The sequence below is a fragment of the Parasteatoda tepidariorum genome, chromosome 6, assembly GCF_982258835.1.
Source record: "Parasteatoda tepidariorum strain Cologne lab strain chromosome 6, Ptep-v5.0, whole genome shotgun sequence".
NCBI classification, from domain to species: Eukaryota; Metazoa; Arthropoda; class Arachnida; order Araneae; family Theridiidae; genus Parasteatoda; species Parasteatoda tepidariorum.
In genome coordinates this window covers 46,131,667-46,146,302 of record NC_141760.1, presented here as the reverse complement: position 1 = coordinate 46,146,302, position 14,636 = coordinate 46,131,667, and the positions used below count along the sequence as shown (strand labels likewise).

At 26.3% G+C, this 14,636-nt stretch overlaps 1 protein-coding gene across 5 annotated transcripts in view; it reads right to left on the bottom strand.

The window, feature by feature from the left end:
• Window positions 1–9,502: 9,502 nt before the first annotated feature.
• LOC107449958 (proton-coupled folate transporter) overlaps window positions 9,503–14,636 on the bottom strand; it is a 41,348-nt gene continuing 36,214 nt past the window's right edge. For 3 of the 5 annotated variants that reach the window (XR_015434613.1, XR_015434612.1, XR_015434611.1), the window contains exons 4-7: window positions 12,843–12,926; window positions 11,668–11,824; window positions 10,834–11,164; window positions 9,503–9,987 (exon numbers count right to left, since the gene is read on the bottom strand). Coding sequence is in view for 2 of the 5 variants with exons in the window: in XM_087165795.1 (XP_087021921.1) it covers window positions 11,110–11,164; window positions 11,668–11,824; window positions 12,843–12,926 (296 nt within the window). In the remaining 3 variants the exon portion in view is untranslated. Of the gene's footprint in view, window positions 9,988–10,584; window positions 11,165–11,667; window positions 11,825–12,842; window positions 12,927–14,636 lie in introns of those variants that run through there. The other 2 variants (XM_087165795.1, XM_087165794.1) reach the window with 1 other exon arrangement.

Sequence of the window (14,636 nt, the reverse complement as noted above, 5' to 3'; positions counted from 1 at the left end):
AAACAAAGTTTAAAAAAATAATTCCCTATATAAATCATCACATTATTAAGTGTACATATTTTTAAAGATAAAAGTATCAAAAACAATTTTACTCAGTTTGAAAAATAATTATTTTCATTTCCTTCATTTTTACCAGGTTTTATCAATTATTTCTATTTTGGAAAAAATATGTATTCTTCAAAATGCTTACAATATCTTTAAAAAATTGCACATATTTTATACTGAGCAACTTTTGATTGACAGTATTTTCTTCATAAGAGAGTCTTTAAAAAAATTTGAAAATATTTTCATTAAATTTGTTCAAATATTTTCTGTAAAATGCGTGCTATTAGGAAAACAAGGAGAAAAAATATTTTTAGTGAAGCCATGACATAAAGATACAAATCTATGACATATTCACTACTATTTTCGTATAGTTAATTTATTTTTTGTAACATCAAATCATATTTATTGAAACTTAAAGTTGTGGCTGCTTAACTTTTTTTAATGTTTCTTAAATTCGTCAGGGAAAATTCCGATATTTTCCATTTTTCTTGCTTCTATCACTATTATTTGTATATATCTGAAATTACTCACCTTCGTTTTAATTGTTTCCTAATTAATTTTATCATAGATTTTGCTATATATATTTATCCTTTCATTCTATGCTTCATTAATTTCATAACATATCCATCTTGTAACTTTTTATTCATAATTTTATAACAACTTCAGCTTATTAGATTCTATAACTCAACAGTTGGTCTATATATTTTATAATTTCTTTTATTCAATTTTTGGGCTTCTAAATAAGATATGGAAAAAATACTATGAAAATTATTACATTTATTATCAATCTAAAACTCGGCCTTTTTTTCCTCCTAAGTGCGAAAACACATTTACTAACTTAAGGTAACGTAATTTAACACGATTCATCTATTTTAATAAGAAAGATTCAGAGAAAAGCAGGATCAGAAAAAGTGAGATGTGTATTTTAATTTATATTCTGCTTCAAAAATGAGACAAAAGAGACACGGAAAACTTTTCTGTTATTATTTAATAGTCTTCATTAGTCTTTAAAATTCCGAAAGAATTTTTCAGTTGCTGGAATCATATAATAGTCTCATTTGTAACAAATTGTTTTTTAATTTTTTTTTACACAATAGCTTTTATTGTATGCAATTTGCTTTAAAAGTTCAAATATTTATTCTTGGATTGTCATGCAGTCTGTGTGTCTGAAAACTGTATGACCTATTTTATTTTATTTGTTCCTTGCAGAATGGTAACAATTGTTTCTTATTTGATAATAAAAATCTTACTTTTGCTGAGATAACTGATCGCAGGAGTTTTGTTTTATTATCATAACATCGATTAATTTTTTTGAGAAAAGTGTAAGTCCTCAGCCTTTCAACCCAATTGCTTTAAAACTACTTTCTTTATTTAAAGAAAATTATTAAATTTAAAAATTGTTAAGATTCTCTTATTTGACTCAATATCTTGTCTTTAATTAATCAGAAATAAATAAACAGATTGTCCTTATATTGTTATACAGTTATGATATGAGAATGTCAAAGTTGATGCTTACTGTTTACATTATATTTTTATTTTACAAATCATAAAAAGTTTTATTTAATCAAAATTGTGTTCACCTCATAAATATACTTTAACTGCTACAAATGTTTCAGTCTTTGCTACCGAAGCTGTGGAGTTGGCTAATACGTATGAAGGAATTTATCGTTTGGGACATAACATTTACAAAAAAGTGTCAAATCTAAGTACAATTGTTTGGTCGCAAATATTGTTGGCACTGCAAATGGGAATCATTACATCAAATTTAATCATAGATATCAATGTCAGAAAAGTAAAAAAGAATAAATTCATGTATAAAGCTGACAGCAACAATCTCCTCATCATTACACGTATATAAAAAGAAAATGCTTAAAACTCATAAATTGTGTAGTTACTTAAATTAAAGATTCTAAAAACTAAACAATAAGGTACAAAACCCTGCTGCATTATAGAATATTGTGTCCACATACTTGGTAAAGACACCATAAATTATTTGCTATAATTTTATAAAAATAATTAAAAAGCTATACCCTACTCATATATCCTACACCCACAACAAAACTTTATCCTAAAAAGGAAATAAAAAAGTAAGAAATAAATATGTGTTTCAGGAAGTCCGAATAAAAAGAGAATGATAATACACAAAATTTTTTAAAGCAGCTAAATTTATTCACATCTCATGTTCACTCATGCGTTTTTTAAATCGTATGTCGCAAGTGAAACATGCGCGAATTAATATTCGAAGATTTTCGCGAGAAAATTTGAAACCCGACTTGGCAAATGTAAGATTGGCGATATTTCAAAATACGGTGCCAAAGAAGTGCCCGGGAGTCGACAATGTGTAAAGTCGCGGCTGGGATAGCCTGGGTGGTAGGGTGCTGGGGCCATGTCCGAAAGCTCGTGGGTTCGAACCCCGCCGGTCGAAAACTCCCCGTATAATAAAGTGACTGATGCACGTTAAATCTGTCGAGTAAAGTGACTGATGCACGTTAAATGCAAAAAATTAATTTTACACTACACGTTAAATATTTTAGCTTCCGAAAACTTCAATTTTCGCACGTTTTGATTTCGTCTGTAATGTTGTTCACTATTGATAATGAGTTTGTGAGTGTTTGTGGTTGTCTTCAATCTTGCTTTTAATCTGTAAAAACTTCAGTTCGCCGTTAAAAATATGTATGTATGCTTTTAGTTGTGTAAATAATTATTAATGTATTAAATAATTTTCAATGTATGATTTCTATCTGCTCCTGTTTGCAGTGGACTGATCGTAAAGATACGATTCCATGTAGAACACAGAAGTCAAGCATCATTGGCTGCGGTCAGTAAGACGGTGGGTGACCATTTTGATCAGCCTGCGTTGGGACGGAGGGTGTGAGGTATCGGTCCTCGTTAAACTGTTCTACTGCACAGTAAAGTAATCCTCGAGAACAGAAGATTTTGCACGACTTGGCGTGAAGGCTTCGTTGGGCTACCAAAGTGGGGGAGCCATCCCCTCTACAAAGGATAAAAATTGTGATGGCATGTCTTCGGATCATCCTCAGAGATGTTTCCCAGACCGTCCCTAATAGCCCTTTGTGCAGCTCTAGTGCGACGCAAATGAAGTACCTACCTGCATATCTGCTCCTGGTCTGTTAAGACTAGTTCGATTTTATTAATATATTCTCTCTTCTAAGCGTATGTTTGAATTGCAACCTCATTTCATTGTAAGAATTAGTGTATTTATACAACCTAAATTTCTAATTTTTACAGAATTGTCTCGTAAAAATAATTTCATAAATTATTTTATGTGTATCACATCTTACTGTAATTATAAATTTTAGTGTTACTAAGTTACAAACATGGTGGTTGATGGTTGCTACTTTACCCTAAGTAGTGTATAAAAATATCCTAGGTGTTTAACAGCACCAGGAACATACTTGGGATACTTAGTAGAACACTATTTTGGTGTAAAGTAGCTATCCCCATTTTTTGTGTTCAGATACACAAAATGTTTTTACACCTATCCAAATTTGGTTTGAAATATTCTAAAATTTGGGTGAATGATTACTTTATTTCAAGTTAATACCGAATGGAGTGTTCTTTTACACTTCAAAGGATATAATCTTAACACCAATAATTGATACAGCTTACACCAATCTGCGGTACCTTGTTGAAGAAGGTTGTGTTTCCAAAACTCCGTAAATTAGGCGAATAATTATTTTATATTGAAATATTTAAACAATTTATCTAAACTCTTTGCGTGAAGTTATGGTAAGGCATGTTTTAACCGCACAACAAATATTTTCGGGCCATCATTAGGATCTTAAAAGCGAACAATTTCACGATAGTGACAATATGGTGGCCAAGATATCGGTTTGTTTGCGTGAAATGTGAGTTCCTAATGGCGAGTTGAATTGACAAACTTGTCATAGCTAATCTAATATCAAATAAGTTTCCTTTCTTATTAAACAGTAAAGTTTCTTCTTACTGTTTAATTAAAAAAAATAGTGATTTGCCAAATAATTTCAATTTTCTTGTCGCATTGATTGAACAAAACTGTAATATAAACTTTAATAAAGTGCATGCATCTTTTTTATTTGTATAATAAAGATATTTATATATTCATAAGATTTAAAAAAATCTTTCAATTGCATAAAATAAATTTGTAATATTTTACTTCTAATCACGTCGGATTTGTTCAAATTCATATTGAAATTCTGCTTGAAGGACAAACTAATCTTATTTTAAGAAATATTGTTTGCATGTATCTTAAATTTATGATTTTCTCTTATATTGTATCGTAAAAATAAATTTACTGACTCGTATGTGTGCATCATATCTTGCTGTGATATTAAATTATAGTGTTACTGAATTACAAACAGAGTGGCGGCTACTTTACAATAAGTGGCATAAGAGAACATTCAACACCAGGAACTATTCTTGGTTTTGGTGCAATAGAACACTTAGAGTTGCTACCATTTTTGGTATTCAAATACACGAAAATTACTCATCCCGAAGTGGACTGATCATTAAGACACGTTTCCCAGAAGATCACCGATGTCAAGCATCACTGGCTGCTGTCAGCGAGCGGGTGGATGACCACTTGGATCAATCCGCGTAGGGTCCGAGGGTGGGTGGGCTGTATTGGTCCTCGTTAAACTGTTCTACCGTAAAGTGCTTTTCGACTTCGTGAGTAGGTCGTCGGCCACCAATCTAGCGGGATGCCATCCCCTCTGCAGAGGATCAAAATTGTGATAGCATGTCTTCGGATCATTCTCAAGGATGTTTCCCAGACGGTCGCCAATAGCCCATTGTGCAGCTCGAGTGCGACGTAAGTGAACTAGAACTAGAACGAAAATTATTCACAGTTTAGAAGCACCTCCTAGTTTTATCGGACAATCTAATTAATTTTAGTGTTCCTCGGTAATCATACAAATTTTACTCGCTCGAATACGACTTAAAGATCCCTAATGGGGATATTTTTTCAATCTTCCTTTTTGTTAAAAATTTTAAAAATGTATATTAAGAAGATTAGTTGTATAACAACTTGCATACTTTATATTTTTCTGTCTTCTGTATTAGTTTTTTCTTCTCAGCAGTGAGATACTGTAATTAAAAATGAAATTAGTGAAATTAAAAGGAGATTTTAATTACCATCATTTATCAGTAGTGATAAAAACAAATAAAAATAATCTATATAATGAATGCATTATATTGATAAACAATGCGAAATGACGAATGTCTTGACAATGAAATGAGACACACAAAAGAAAGGAATTTTAAAGGCGCCGAAAAGTTTCGGACATTATGAGATTTAAAGAAAAACTAGAAATCAAATCTGTCTTTAGTCATTTTCTGTTCTGCTCCATTTCCCCCCAACTTTATAAATCTGTTTTTAGATTTATCAGACAGCGAAATAAACTTTTATGAGTTTTGCATAGTTTCGTATGCAAAAATTTTCAAGCATTTCAATGTGAATTTTTATTTGTGTATAAAGTTTGACCTTCTTAAAAAGTTTCAAATTTAACTTAAATCATTGAAATTTTTGGAAAAATGCAGTTTATATTTAAATAATGATTATTGATTCAATAACTAGCCATCAAATATATAAATGAATATATTTCTATTGGTATGATTTGTATAAAGCTAATGTTTATTGCAATTTCGTTTCAAAAAGTTTTTGTTTCTTTAATCAAAACTAACAATGACAAGCTTATTAATAAACAAATGTAAGTAAAGTAGTTCCAATTAGTCAAAAGTTTTTAAATCCTTTCTTTTTTTTCGGGTGGGGGGGGGGAGTAAAACATCTCTTTATTTTATTTTTCCCTTTTGATTTCAGTATTTTGAAGCAAGGTGATTGGTTTTAATGAGATTGATTTTATTTGGGGAAACGCTGTCATTACTGAACTAAAATTATTAATAACGATTATTTTTTCCCCAATTAAACAATAAAAATAAATACAACTTATTTAAAATGTAATCATTACCTTATACTTATAAACACCAAACTTTCCACATCATAGTCTGATTTCTAAATTTATATGTTAAGTTCTCTTGAATAGCTTGATTTATAAAACTTTAATTTGAAAACTAGTAAACTAATTTGATTTATAATTTTAAATTGAATAGGTTAATTTCTAAGCTTTAAACTGAATGTGTTAATTTTTATTAAATACTTTGATTTACAAATTTAAATTGAATGGGTTAATTATTTTGAATAAGGTAATTTACAGCTTTAAACTAATTAGGTCAAATTTTACATAATAGTTCGATTTAATACATTAAATTAGAAGGTAAAATGTCCTTATAAAATCCAAATGTGTAATCATTTAACAATTAGCAGCATTATTTAAGACTTTTAAGAAACTAAAAACTCAAATTTATACCCATTTTATGTATCACCAAGTCAGTAAATACCTGCCAAAAATTACTTCTTTATACATATTCATTAAATGTTTCAAAAGTTTCTGAAATTTAAATACTAGTTCTTATTGTTTTTAAGTACAAAAATATTATTTTCATAAACTTAAAAATTATAAAGAATTCTGTTCCACTAATAATCAGTACATTTTAAATGATGTTGAACTAAAATGTAGTTTTTTTTCCGTAAAATCTGATTCTTGTGCATTTTGCTTGTTGCTTTTCTTAGTTTCTCTTTTATGTAGAAATCCGATTACAATTTGAAACTAACTTGGAAATACTTTTTTGTCCGTTACTTTAACTATTTGAAGAGAGGATAAGCGTTTTTATTTTCAAATATTTTAAGCAATAACATTATTGCATTCGCAAAAAAGTATCTCTTTCTATATATTTATTTAATGTTTCAAATGTTTCTAAAAGTCAAATACTTGAAGTTCCTTTTCTATGAAGGTCGAATGTGAATATTATTTAAAATTAAGTTAAAAATTATAAGGAATTCCGTTCCAGTAATAATTCATGTATTTTAAATTTTATTGAAAATAAATTTTATTTTATTTTATTTAATTATTTATTGTGTAAAATCTTATTCTTGTGCTTTTTGCTAATTTTTTTTTCTCTTAGTTTCTTTTTTAAGTAGAAATCTGGTTACAATTCGAAACACTTTTTCGTCCGTTATTTTAACAATTTGAAGAGAGAAGGAAAGTTTTTATTTACGAATAGTTAAAGAACTAACATTATTGTATCATCCAAAAATTACCTCTTTATATATATTTATTAAATGTTTCTAAAAATAGAATCGTACTTGAAGTTTTTTTATCTTTAAAAGAAGAATGTAAGTATTATTTTAACAAATTTAAAAGTTACAAAGAGTTCTGTCTTATTAATAATCTGTACATTTTAAATTTTACTGAACAAAATTTTATTTTATTTCATTTATTTATTTTTTCAAATCTCGTTCTTGTGCTTTTTTCTAGTTTTTTTTCACTTAGTGTCTTTATTTTCAAGTAGAAATTTAATTACAATTTGAAACTTCGTAATATTTTATTGTCCGTTATTTCAACTATTAGGAGAGGGAATGAGATTTTCTCATTTACCAACAATTAACGACGAACTAACATTGTCACAACTGCTGCAATTTTGTTTCATAGATTAATAAAACTTTTCAATTATTTGAAATTGAAAATATTCAGCAGTAAAAAGACTAGTAAATCATACAAATAACACGACAAATAATGCCTCTCACTTTATCCTTCCAGCTTAGAACCCATATGAAACTTTTATTTCAAATAAATAAAAATACCGAATAGAATGTGTAGTTTACTTTCAATATATTCTGCAACCTTTTGGAAAGGGACTTCAATACCAGGGGTCAACGTAACCATATCGTTTGAAGTTTCAACCATGCAGAAATATTGCAGAAGAGCATAATATAATGCATTCATACTTTATTCGTCTTTTTCACTTTTTGTCGGCTATTGAGATATCGAACGAAGCGATTTCGACTTCAATGCCTGAATAAACAACACTGGCGCCAGCAACACAGTCTTTTAACATTTTTAATGTCCTCTATCTGATAGAGAAATGTCTCTTAAAACAGTGTGATGTTTTCTCTGAAACTTTTTTTTCTGGTACATTCTTCCAGAATTTCAGACCTCAGTCTGACAATATTTGCTTATTGTATAATAAGAAAAGAAAATAAGACTTCCTGGATTTTAAGAAGAGTATTTGTTGTTGCTAACATTTGATATGAAAGTGCTTTTTCCCTCTTCTCTTTGTTAGTTTTAGTAGTTTTAGTGTAATTGTGTTAAGTGAAAATGAAAACAACTTTTCATTTGTGTAAGGGTTAGTCTTAATCGATATTAATCAAATTTATATTTAATCAAGTTTTTCCTTGCAGTTTTATAAAATGTTTAGCTTTCTAACTCCATTTTGGCTAAAGGATCAAAAACAGAGTTATACTAAGCCAAAAACCAAATCAATTCCAAGGAATGTCAATAATACTTATGGGTTAAGCTTACGATTAACCTTAAGATTAACTTTAAGTATTATGGAAAATTAAGGTTATGCTTAAGATTAAGTAATTGATATTAAACAAATTTGTATTTATTCAAATTTGTATTTAATCAAGTTTTCTTATTACTTTTACAAAATTTTAACTTTAAAACTCCTTTTTGTCCTAAATTCCCCAAAAATAGAATTTCTCTGCGCCAAACTCAAAATAAGTTCCAATGAATGTTCAATAATACTTAAGATAAAATAAATAAAAGAACAACCAATATAAACACTAAGAAATGTGGAAAGCTTAATTGAAACATTCGAAGTTGTGATATCGAAAAGTTCTTGCAAGTTTTTCTCGCAATTTTTTTAATCAGCTTTCAATTCTTGAAAGTTTGAAACAAATCAATGTTTTTATATACCTCTCAAATTAGTTTATTATTCATGCAATAAACCTGTAATAACTAATTATTCACTTTCACATTTTATTACTAACTTATTCACTTTACTTATTTATCACTTATTCATTCCTTTATCAAATATATTATTTATTCTTTCAATTATACAATAAATTAACTATTGATTCATGTATAGCAGTGATTAAGTCTTATAGGAGAATTAGTAAAAGTGAAATTAATTAAGTGAATCTCAATTATTTTTATAAATTTACAGTAAATCCATTATTTATTACTCTTTTCTTATTTAATTTCATGTAGTTAACACATATGAAAAACACATTTTAAGTTTTTACTTCTTGTTTTAATGGCAAATATCTTTATTTAAAGAAAATATATAAGAATTTGACAATATTTTTTTGCATTTCATGTAGGTAGTTTTCGGAAACCAATGACGTTTAATGTTTCTGTTTTTAATAGCTTACTCCCATTTATATTTCCAGTGCTAAATTTATAGCCGCGCACAAAGTTGTTACTATTTTGTTTAAAACTACTATTAATTAATGTTTCTTCTTGAATTTTGACTATGCATTTTAAAAAATTTGAAATAACTATAGGTCTTAAGAGAGACTGAAGTGTAAACATTGAAAATAAATATTTGAGAATATGTATCAAAAATAAATTTTATTACAAGAATATAAGACATTGAGCACTAAAATCAAACATAAATTAAAATTTACAATAATGATACATTTAATAAATCTGTGACATTTAAGTTTGTTAAAAGGTACATAATTTTAAGAATTCCGTTAAAAGTATAAAATTACTATTTAGTCAATAAGAAAATTAAAATGTAATGTACTCACACATAAGTTTTAAGCATAAATGACACTAAATCTGCGATGAAGTTTAAAATCAATTAATAATTTATAAATAATATAGTGTTGGTATCACTTGTTGTTTTAAATAGTAAGCATCGAATTTTAAGCATTTTTATAAAATTTTAATGTCATTTAATCAAAATCTTTAACTTAAACAGAAAAGCTCTCGTAAAACGGAAATTACGCTGATTGTATACATGATGTTGAATGTTTAAATAAATCGGATGAAAACTGTAAAAGTTGTCTGCGAATATAAAAACGTTGGTTTGAGACTACTCAATTGAAAAATTTGCCAACGTTTATATCATCCATACATATATATATATATATATATATATATATATATATATATATATATATATATATAAACACGAAAAAAATTAAGAAAAACAATAAGTTTCATTTATTGATTGCGCATAAGCTGCAAGTAAACAGAACTCATAAGATAAGTTCAAAATGAAGATACAACAAAGGTAAATTACAGACATATGAAAAAGGGTGAAAAAGGAAAATAATAATAATAAAAATAACAAACAACTGGGACAAAAAAAATTAATAACAAAAAAATAAAAATATTTAAAAAAATCCGAAAAAAAAGGATAGAATTTTTTTCTTAAAACTCCGGAAAATAAAAGATATAATCTTTTCATCAGCCCACACGATTATATCCGCAAACATATATATATATATATATATATATATATATATATATATATATATATATATATATATATATATATATATATATATATATATATATATATATATATATATATATATATATATATTCCACTCATATATATATATATATATATATATATATATATATATATTAAAATATTTATTTTTTAAAATAATTATTTATTAAATTTTTTTATATATTAAAGTGTTTGAAGGAAAATAATTTAAGGTGAAACAAAATAAGTTATTACCTCATAAGACGACTGAAAGGATCAACACATCTGAAGAAAACCTAAAACCATTAATGCGAAATAACGCACTAAGTGTCACCCTTTGAAAAGTACTACAGGAAATAGCAACATAACTATCAAGAAGGGAAAATATTAAAGAGTAATCTAATTTAGTGCACTGAATTACATGGCAGCTGTTTTAGTTACATATTATCCTTAACAAAATCGTCTGAATTTCAGAGTGATGATCTCGTTAAACCTTTGAGGTGTCTATATTTTCAACTTACAGTATCTCTAAATTGGCAAATAAAATATCACAAAATGAATTAGTACAGCTAGTTAATGAAATAATGAATGACATTGACGTCTAACGAATATGATGTTCATGAATTCGGTGCAAGAATTTTTACGAAAGCATGACTCTGATTGATCTGCAACGCAAAACCATTCAAAAATCTCTTCCATTGTATAAGTTATACATCTTTAAGCCGGTATATTCACTTCGGTAAAGTTGTATTTCGATTTCCCGTATATCCACCTATGAAAATAATAAATTACATTTTCATTAAATTTATTTTAAATGTTAAAAAAACTGACAAAAATGACAGGATGTTTTACTTTGAAATTTTAGTTCACATTATATATATATATATATATATATATATATATATATATATATATATATATATATATATATATATATATATATATATATATATATATATATATATATATATATATAAGTAACATTCGGTAAAGTTGTATTCGAGAGTGATGATCTCGTTAAATAACTTATAATTTATTTAACGAGATCATCACTCTGAAAAGTAGAACACTTTAAGTAAAAATATCACGTAAAATCAGAAAATAAAATATGAAGAAAAAAATAGAATAAAACATACAACGAAATCTATAAAGCGAGTAGCGAATTCAAATTAACTTATATACATATATTGAATATTTATTCCAAATTTTGAAGTAATTTTGCTTTTAAATATATCAATATCTAAATATAAATAAAGTCTAAATATAAATACTCACACGAAAGTAAACAAAGGAATAAGTAAGAATGTTGAAGCTATTAAGTAGGCAACACTAGGGTAGACATCAATAGTTGCATTAAACACATTTGTCACTAAAGCTGATCCGACCATTGGAAACACTTGTTCGCAAGTTGCCAAGAAGGAGAATATCAATCCTATATTGAAGTTCAAGTTAAAATAAGATTCAGAAACCATGAACATACCTTACAGTAAATGCTTTTCAGTAAGTCCAAGGGGAAATTATTTTAATTAGAAATAAAGAAGGAAGTTTAATATAAAAATGTTAAAACTGAAAGTTTTTAATATTTTCTAAACTGATTTATCTTTTCTTAGCCCACAACCCGCTAACCTCAGATCATCACCAATCTTTTTTACTGTTTAGAACATTATATGCCCAGATACTGGTACGCCATAGTTTATTATGATAATATTTTTAACATTACAACGTCGAAAAAGCTTAAAAAGTAATGGTGCTGAGAAAAAATAACTAATATACAGAATGAAATAAAATATTTTTATTATAGTTAATGCTTTGAAAGCTTATGCCTGAAAAGTTACTGCTAGTAAAGTACAACCTCCATAAATATTTTAGTCTTTACCTTGTACTTATTTTAAAATTTGTAAGCAATCTAAAACTACAATATGTTGGTGCAATGAGCTATATATAATACTATCATTTCACACTTTTTCCAAAGTGGCAAAATATTTAAAATGTGTTCACAAATTATTAAAGAAAATAGTTACAAGATAATTAAAAGTGAAAATTTAGAAATAATTTCGATAAAAACTTAGCAATACAAAAAAAAAAAAACATTTCTGACTGAAGTATCAATCATTTTTTATTCATGCTATAAATAGTTTTTGTCATTGCAACAGTTACTAATTATCAAATTAATTTGACAAGCATCATAAATGCAATAGAATTGTAAAAAAATAATAAACAAAAACCAAATTTATTAATTCTATATTTATTAATGCTGTATTTAAATCTGAACTTTGAATTTTAAAAAAATTGGAATTAAAATCAGAGTATGAAAAACGTAGTAAACTAAAATGTGAAACAATATTAAACTTCTTCTTTTTCAATTTTCATAATTCCTAATAATTTATCATCTAAAAATGATTATTTGAAATTCCAACCTTTAATTATAACAAACTAAATAGAATTCTAACCTATTTCCTCTTTATCAGCAATTTTTGACAAACCAGTTCTAATTGCTAAAGGCGTAAATCCACTCAAAATACCAGCAGCAGTTCCTGAAAAATTGTTAAAGATTTAAAGAATGAATATATATGTGTGTGTATTTATATATATATATATATATATATATATATATATATATATATATATATATATATATATATATATATATATATATATATATATATATATATATATATATATATATATATATATATATATATATATATATATATATATATATATATATATATATATATATATATATATATATATATATATATATATATATATATATATATAGTACAAAAAGTTTTAAACAATAAAAAATGTTGTAACTCATAAGCTATAACGAAGCCAGACGATTTTTTCGTTCAAAGGTATTTTTTGTTGCACGTTCGCATTTTCGATATCTTTCATGAAGTTTCAGCCTTAGTTTTATTTTATTTATTTATTTGTTTCTTAAATTTTTCTAACCTTATCCTCTATCCGTTTTAGTGTTGTATATTTTTTTTTATTTTCTATATGACAAGAAAATATATTCAAAAAAATGCAGGGAAAAAAATTTCGTCAAAATTATTAATGAAACATGTTACATATTCTATACCTCATAGACATATTCTATACCTCTCCGTCTACCCATTTTCAGTATTGTAGTCTCACTTGACATGCATGATATAGTTATCAACTTAAAATTATTAAAGGTTAAGAAGGTTTTTAATATACTACTTTATTTCTTTACTCCATCGCTTAAATATATTTTACTTATTTAATTACCATTTCACTATTCATGATTGGATTTTTTTTTCATGATAAATTTTAGGAAAAACGCCATTCTCTATTAAAATAATAAATATGCAAACATTTTAAATTGAAAAGTAATATTAGGAAATAACTGACATGCTGTCGCTAAATACCTTTATTATGAAAAAATATTCAAAAAGTTTTTATAGTAACCAATAACTAAATACAAACAAAAAGAACAAGTTTGTGGAAAATATTGCAATGGCAATCGGCAAAATGATAAGATTTAAATTTTATCTCAATAGAATCAGGAATTTAATTTGTGGAACCAAATATGTTAATACAGAAAACTTTTTTTAAATCCTTTGGTTAAAAATCGCTAAGAAGGCTCGTTTTCTGTAATCAAATTTTAAAAATTATTAATTTAGAAAAAAGAAAGGAATTGCAATGAAACAAAAAATAAATTGCATGGATTCTTGACTTTTAATCTTCCTTATGAATGTTTCGGTAAGATTTTGCATGCGAGGTAAATTTTTATATAAATAGTATTGAAAAGTAATTAATTTGAAATAAAGTAGGTTTATTACGGAAAAAGCTAAAAAGTTGCAAGATAAATAGATTTTGAAATTAAAAACTGTGAAATCACAAAAAATATTTTACATCATACATACATTATAGCAAGCATTATTGCACAAAATCTAATTCTCAATAAGTTAGTAAAATATTAATGATAATGCTAGACATATCTGTCACCGTTCAAAATTATCTTTTGCAACATTATTTTACAAAATTATCTTTTATAAACTTTAATTGTAAGCAAGCCAAATTCATAGCACAACTGCATTTAAATATTTTAATTTTTCAACCTCTTATCCAATTCTAACACTTTAATTTGTTTAAAACAATGTACTAACCAAATTTTCTCACTCTCAAGCGGTTTCCCGTGCGGAAGTTCATTGATTTTTATTTAACTATTTTCAAGAGACGTCCGTATTGTTGTCAAAATATTCTTCATGTATTGA